Genomic DNA, 6,924 nt, shown 5'->3' on the forward strand with positions numbered 1-6,924 from the left:
GGGATTCTAATCAGGCTTGATTCCCCACTTCACCCCCTAAGTGGTGGAGGCTTATCTGGTGACCCACATGTGTTTCCGCATTCCTATATTCCTGCTGGGTGACTTTGGGCTGGTCACAGTTCTTTGGAACTCTCTCAGCCCCACCTACCTCACAGGGTGTCTGTTGTGGGGATAGGAAGGGAAAGGAGCATGGAAGCCATCTTGAGTCTCCTTACAGGAGAGAAAGGCAGGGTATAAATCCAAACTCTTCTTCTTTTACTTCTATGTGAACTGAGAGTTCAAAGAAAACTGTGGCTGGCCAAGGTCACCCAGCAGGCTTCATGTGGAGGAGTGGGGAATAAAACTTGGTTCTCCAAACTAGAGTCCACTGCTCTTAACCTAGCCTTAACATCATGTTGGCTGCCTAGATTATTGGATAGCTATTATATAGACTATATACATGCAATTCCTAACTCATGAAAACTTACTGTAAATCTGTTAACCTTTAAGATGCCATAACTCCTTTTTTATTTTTGTACCCACACTAATCTTTAGTTGAAACATAATGGTCAGTGTGGAACTAGATATTAAAATAATTATTGCTATTCTGCACTTTCACTTCCATAAAATAAAACTAAGAATGATTTGTCATTGTGCTATATCCAGCATTTCCCTTTAGTAAATACCCAGTTAGATGAGGTAGGAATGGGAGAACACACACAATATCATGTTGATATAATACAAGTTACTAGCAAGACAGTACAGTTAGTGCATATTACAGGCAGCACCTGGTTTTTCCCTCAGTTGCTGATACGTCATGAAAACTTGTTCTTAATCACTCTGGCTACCTTTCTAGCTTTGTTTTCTTTACCACCCTCACTTCCCACTTTCTTTGGCATTGTCTGTCTTCCACTCTCCCCTTCCTGCAAGTGTTCAGTTCTCCACTCATTAGGTTCTCTTGCATCTTACACATTCTGTTGAGTTTATATGTGGCAGTACCAAAGTGTTTTAATTCATTCCTCTGAGTCATTGTTTAGACTTTACTAGCTAATAATGTTGTGTTGAATTAGTTAATATTTGTTTTTAGCTGATTTCTAAAAGATAGATTTTAGAGAAAAAGACTGGCTCTTATTTGTTAATCTGTCAACTTGGCAGGTCACCAGTCCTCATTTTTGTGACTGTGAATTCTCTTGCAGATGTAAAGGCAAAAGTGTACGAACCCAAGATGAGTATCAGAGTGCAGTGGAAAGGTTATCTCAAGCCATCCAATTAGCTACACCAAAGCTTTCCTTAAAGCCTTTGACTGTAAATGTTAACCAGGAGCAAGTTTATAGTTTGGAACACATATGGGTACTTAAATGGTTGAAAGAAAATATGAAGTGGGCGGGGAAAGTCTGGCTTTTTCAGTAGCCACTGGTAAAAACTTCAGTTAAAGTAATCATTGTTCAAAATAATTAATAAATATTGTTTATGTTGTGTTCAGACTCTTCTCATTTTTAATTTCTATAGTTCAGCCTTTTGTGTTATAAGACATAAAATTGCATAGATGATAGTTGAGCCAGGTCTTGGAAACAAAAGTAGTTTCTGAAAGGAGACTTCCCCTCTTCTCCCCCCCCCCCTTCCAGAATGCAAATGACTGTTGCATTTATGTTTGCATCACTCTGTCAGGAAATATCTGATACTGAACACTGCAAATGATAATACAGCATAAGATATGGAATCATGTAAAATGGCTGACAGCATAGATCTTTTAGTCTTTGTCTTAATGCTAAGCATGCAAACATATGGTCAACTATACATAAGTTCATCTGATTTTATAATTTATTTATTTTGTTTATTTATTCAGTTTGTGAGATGCCCTCCCCAAGAGGGCTCAGGAAATCGTACAACATTTTTAAAAATCACATAAAAATTAATATAATCAACAATGCAACAGCATAACCATTTAAGGGAAAGATAGTAAAAACCATACCCACAAACGTCATTTGTACTGAACTTGATGGAAAGAAGGGAGGGTAGGGGAAAGGGGTGGCCAAACAGAATAACTTTTCTCAGGGACGTAGGTATAGATTTTTTTATGGGGGGAGTTCAGGGGTGGGACCACCCCCCACCCGCCCCTAGGGCATGGCCACGCCTCCCCAAGCCCCGCCCCTGGCCTAGTGCTTATAAAAGCAGCTCTCCGAGGTCGGGGATGGCAGACTCCCCTCCCCTGCCCCTCCCCTCTGGGCAGAAGCATAGAGGGAAAATGGAGCCTGGTGCAAAATCTGAGTTTTGCACGCCCCGCCCCCGCCCCACCCCCGGGCAGCCACTGTGATGCTGGAATCTAAATTCTCCTTTTAAATCCACTTTAAAGGGACAATCTGGGGTCCCTAGTTAAACAGCATTGAAAGTGATGCTGTTTTGGGGTGGATTATTCCCCACCCTGAAACAGCATCACTTTCAATGTGGCATAGTGCTTAAGAGCAGGTGCATTCTAATCTGGAGGAACCGGGTTTGATTCCCTGCTCTGCCACTCACTGGCGTAATGCCCATTGGGCAAGGTGGGCAGCTGCCCAGGGCATCACCTTGTGGGGGCCATCAAAATGCTGGGTTCGTTTTTGGAAATTTTTAGTGATTTTCCATTTTTGGCCTGCAGGGGGCGCATTTCTTAGGCTAGCGGCACCAAAATTTCAGCGTATCATCTGGAGACTGTCCTCATGCTACCCCCCAAGTTTGGTGAGGTTTGGTTCAGGGAGTCCAAAGTTATGGACTCCCAAAGGGGGTGCCCCTATCCCCCATTGTATCCCTCTTCTCCTTAGCAAAGAATGTGGGATGGGGTACCCCCTTTGAGGGTCCATAACTTTGGACCCCCTAAACCAAACTGCACCAAACGTGGGGGGTCCCATCAGGACGGTTTCCAGATGTTATCCTGAAATTGTGGTGCCAATACATCCAAAAATGCGCCCCCTTCAGGAACATCCCAGATATTTGCCCAAGAATCTTTGTTCTGCATTGAGTTTTCTGTATTGCTGTCAATGGGGGTTGCAGGCTGAGGGGGGCACATTTCTGAATGCACAGCCTCAAAACTTTCAAGGTCTCATCAGGAGACTGCCCTGATGATACCCCCCAGGTTTGGTGCAATTTGGTTCAGGGGGGCCAAAGTTATGGACCCTCAAAACTGTAGCCCTCATCTCCTATTAGCTCCCATTGGAAACAATGGGGAATAGGGGCACCCCCTTTGGGAGTCCATAACTTTGGACTCTTTGAACCAAACCTCACCAAACTTGGGGAGTAGCATAAGGACAGTCACCTGATGATATGCTGAAATGTTGGTGCTGATATGTCTAAAAATGCACCCCCTGCAGGCACCAATGTCCTGGTGCAAAAAAATTTGGCCGTGGTGGAGAGGCCGCCCATGGGGGGGGGGCATCCAACTCAGGTTTTGCCCAGGGCTGCCTCGTTACGCCCCTGCTGCCACTTGAGCTGTGGAGGCTTATCTGGGGAATTCAGATTAGCCTGTTAACTCCCACACATGCCAGCTGGGTGACCTTGGGCTAGTCACAGCTTTTCGAAGCTCTCTCAGCCCCGCCCACCTCATAGGGTGTTTGTTGTGAGGGAGCAAGGGCAAGGAGATTGTAAGCCCCTATGAGTCTCCTGCAAGAGAGAAAGGGGGGATATAAATCCAAACTCTTCTTCTTCTTCTAAACTGAGGACATCAGATTCTTCCTTTAAATCCATGCAAAAGGGCTTGGATTTAAAAGGAGAATCGGGAAATTTGGGGGGTGCCTGCTGTCAGGGGTGCAATTCTTAAGCTAGCAGCACCAAACTTTCAGGGTATCTTTAGGAGTCTCTCCTAATGATACCACCCAGGTTTGGTGAAGTTTGGTTTAGAGGGTCCAAAGTTATGGACCCTCAAACGTGTAGCCCCCATCTCCTATTAGCTCCCATTGGAAACAATGGGGGATGGGGGCACCCCCTTTGGGAGTCCATAGCTTTGGACTCCCTGGACCAAACTTCACAAAACCTGGGTGGTATCAATAAGAGACTCTCATGATGATACCTGCCAGGTTTGGTGAAGTTTGGTCTAGGGGGTCCAAAGTTATGGACCCTCAAAGGTGTAGCCCCCATCTTCTATTAGCTCCCATTGGAAACAATCGAGGATGGGGCACCCCCTTTGGGAGTCCATAACTTTGGACCCCCTGAACCAAGTCTCACCAAACCTGGGTAGTATCATCAGGAGAGTCCCCCAAACAATCCCTGAAAGTTTGGTGCTGCTACTAGCCCAAACAATGCGCCCCCTGCAGGCCACAAACCGAAAAAGCACTGAAATGTTTAAAAACCCACAAATGGGTGGGCGGAGCTTCGGACATGAATGGGGAGGTTCAAACCTGAGAAACCCCCCCTTACCTACGTCCATGACTTTTCTGTCCTTGACCATAGGCCTGGCAGAATAGCTCTGACTTACAGGTCTTGCAGAATTTTTTTTCGGTAAACAAAATTTGGTAGAGGGAACTGAGGCCTTGATGGCTGAAGCTTTAGTTCTTCTGTGCTATGAACTTGCTAGGTTGCCTCTTATGCTCCTTCCTCACATGCAGAATAATGCACTTTCAATCCATGTTCATAACTGTTTGCAAGTGGATCTTGCTATTCCGCATAGTAAAATCCAGCTGCAAAGTGCATTATTGTGCATGTGCAGAAGGGGCCTTAGAGTAACCCTACCCCATCCACCATTCTATAATATTGAGATTATATAACTGACCTGCCTTGCAGAACTATTGGTAGAACTACCGAGAACATTTGAGCGTTCATATTATTGTTAAATGAAAAACATCTTATTGATATCTCCTGCTCAAAGGAAATTGAGTTCTAGCTATGGTACCTTATGTAGCCTATCCCCATTGCTAAGTGAAATCTTTTGGACAAAATAAAAGTTTAGACTACGTTTTGAATTATCTGGAAATGTCAACCAGATAGTAAAGAGTTGAAAAGAACACTAAATAGATGCACAGGTTACACACAATGGCTACCTCACATTGTTTTTTCCTTCCCCATCATTGCACCTGGGGTCAGAGGAGGCTGCAAGGGAAAGCACTACTTAGTTCCTTATGAATTATGTCATAGCAGGAAACCACAACTTGCACAAACTGGATTAATAAACCACCTACCTTTTGAAATCCTGGTTTGGTGCCTACTAACAAATTTTACTTTGTGGACCATTCACACCTACGCATGCATTGATCAAGATCCCAAAGTGAGGTTTATGGAAGACTGATCACTTGAACTTGGCACTCCCTGGTCCTAAACTAAGCTGCCTCAGGGTTGCCAGCCTTTAGGTGAGGCCTGGAAATCTCCCAGAATTGCAACTCATCTCCAGTCAGTTGGAATTGTGCATTTAACTGGAATTTACATCACTACCATATGATGACATCTGCAACATTTCCTAGGATATGTTGTAATGGATTGTTGGTTCTCCTTGATTTTAACTGGATTTTAAAGACTAGGGTGCTTCTCATTTTTCTTAAATACAAGGTCTGATGATCTCTAACCACGTTACAGATGTCTTGGTAAAATTGGTGACCAAGAATGCCACTATTGATATGAATACTATTGATATGCTAAGAAACAGCAGTTGCTGTATAAGCCCACTGGGTCATACATCACAAGTGGTTGTTGTAATTATTGCTAATCCTGAACTTGGATCATAAACAAATGCAATATCAGCGTTCAGTGTAGACTGTCTATTTTATATGCAAAAAGTTGCACAATCACTTCTAATAATAGTTATTAAGTTATGAAAGCTGAACGAGCAACTTTGAAAACTCTTTTGTTGGAAAGGCAGGGTGGAAGTTTGGAAAACAAAAACCGCACAGCATTGTTAAAACATTTCAGTGGTACTTTAAAAGTAGCAATGTTAACCCAAATTTTTAAAGCAAAGCAGGAGTCAAGTGCCACCTTTAAAACTGCTTTAAGTTTATTAGAGTGGCAGGGCGGGGGGGGGGGCGGGCAGGAATTGTAGCACAGAAAAGAATGGCTCTATGCCATTCTTCGGGGACAGTTTGTGCACAGGAGTTGGAACATTTAATTGCTAACAACAGATGAAGAGTGAAAGTGGTGCGGCTCCAATTTAGGGGCCAGCTTCCCCATTACTTAAGTAGAAAGAACTCAAGGTCCTGTCCTGTCCGTGCTCGAAGCTGTCAGCGTGGAGCAGCTGCAAAAAGGAAAAAAAAGTCTTCAGCGGCCGGTCGCCACCTTTGCTTTGGCTGCAGCTACTTCAGAAGGTCAGCGGCAAACGCGTCCCTTTCCCTCCGCGCATGCGCAACATGAGAGACAGACGAACCTCGAGAGCCTGGCCCTGAAAATTTGTGCTTCGCGCCGCAGCGGGTTGAGCGGGGCGCGCGACCTTCGTCTCTGTGTGTGGGCCGCCGGCGGTGACGTCAGGGTAGGTGGAGCCGTGACGGCGTCGACTCCGCCCTTTGAGACCCTCCTGCGACTCAGGTGCTCCTGTGGGGCGGAGGGTCGCCGGAGTCGGAAATCCCCGTCCGTCCCGGCTCCCCGCCTCCCTTTCCTTGCGAGGCCATGGGGGGCGAGACCCCTCCAGCAATGGCAGCCGGGCGACTGCGGAGGTAGGTTTGATTTCGGGGCGTTGCTGTGCGGGACGCAGGTGGAATAAACCCAGAGAGACTGGACAGCTCGATGGCATGGGGGAGGGGGAGGGGCACGGGGTGGGGTGCCTTGAAAACGTCTCAAAATGCTGGGGGGGGGGGGGTTGGATTTGATCTACTCACACGAATGAAGGAATCTCTAAAGTCTTTCTTGAGAAAATATTAGGAACCTCCAGCACTTCTTTAGGGGCTTGCTCTACAGGGAGTATCTCAACTGGTATTTTTATAACCGTCCTACACTTTTACAAAACAATCTCCTTTAAACCAGACAGGAACTGCAGGCGTTTTTCAGAGGCAGCAGCAG

At 45.4% G+C, this 6,924-nt stretch overlaps 1 protein-coding gene across 1 annotated transcript in view; it reads left to right on the plus strand.

Annotated features, from left to right (window-relative positions):
* Positions 1-1,455, plus strand: part of TOPAZ1 (testis and ovary specific TOPAZ 1) — a 55,642-nt gene extending 54,187 nt beyond the window's left edge. Inside the window, exon 20 of the mRNA XM_048510476.1 lies at positions 1,176-1,455. Coding sequence (XP_048366433.1) covers positions 1,176-1,389 — 214 coding nt within the window. The 3' untranslated portion in view covers positions 1,390-1,455. The remainder of the gene's footprint in view (positions 1-1,175) is intronic.
* The last annotated feature ends 5,469 nt before the right edge of the window (positions 1,456-6,924 follow it).

The sequence above is a fragment of the Sphaerodactylus townsendi genome, linkage group LG11 (genome assembly GCF_021028975.2).
Source record: "Sphaerodactylus townsendi isolate TG3544 linkage group LG11, MPM_Stown_v2.3, whole genome shotgun sequence".
In the NCBI taxonomy this organism is placed as follows: Eukaryota; Metazoa; Chordata; class Lepidosauria; order Squamata; family Sphaerodactylidae; genus Sphaerodactylus; species Sphaerodactylus townsendi.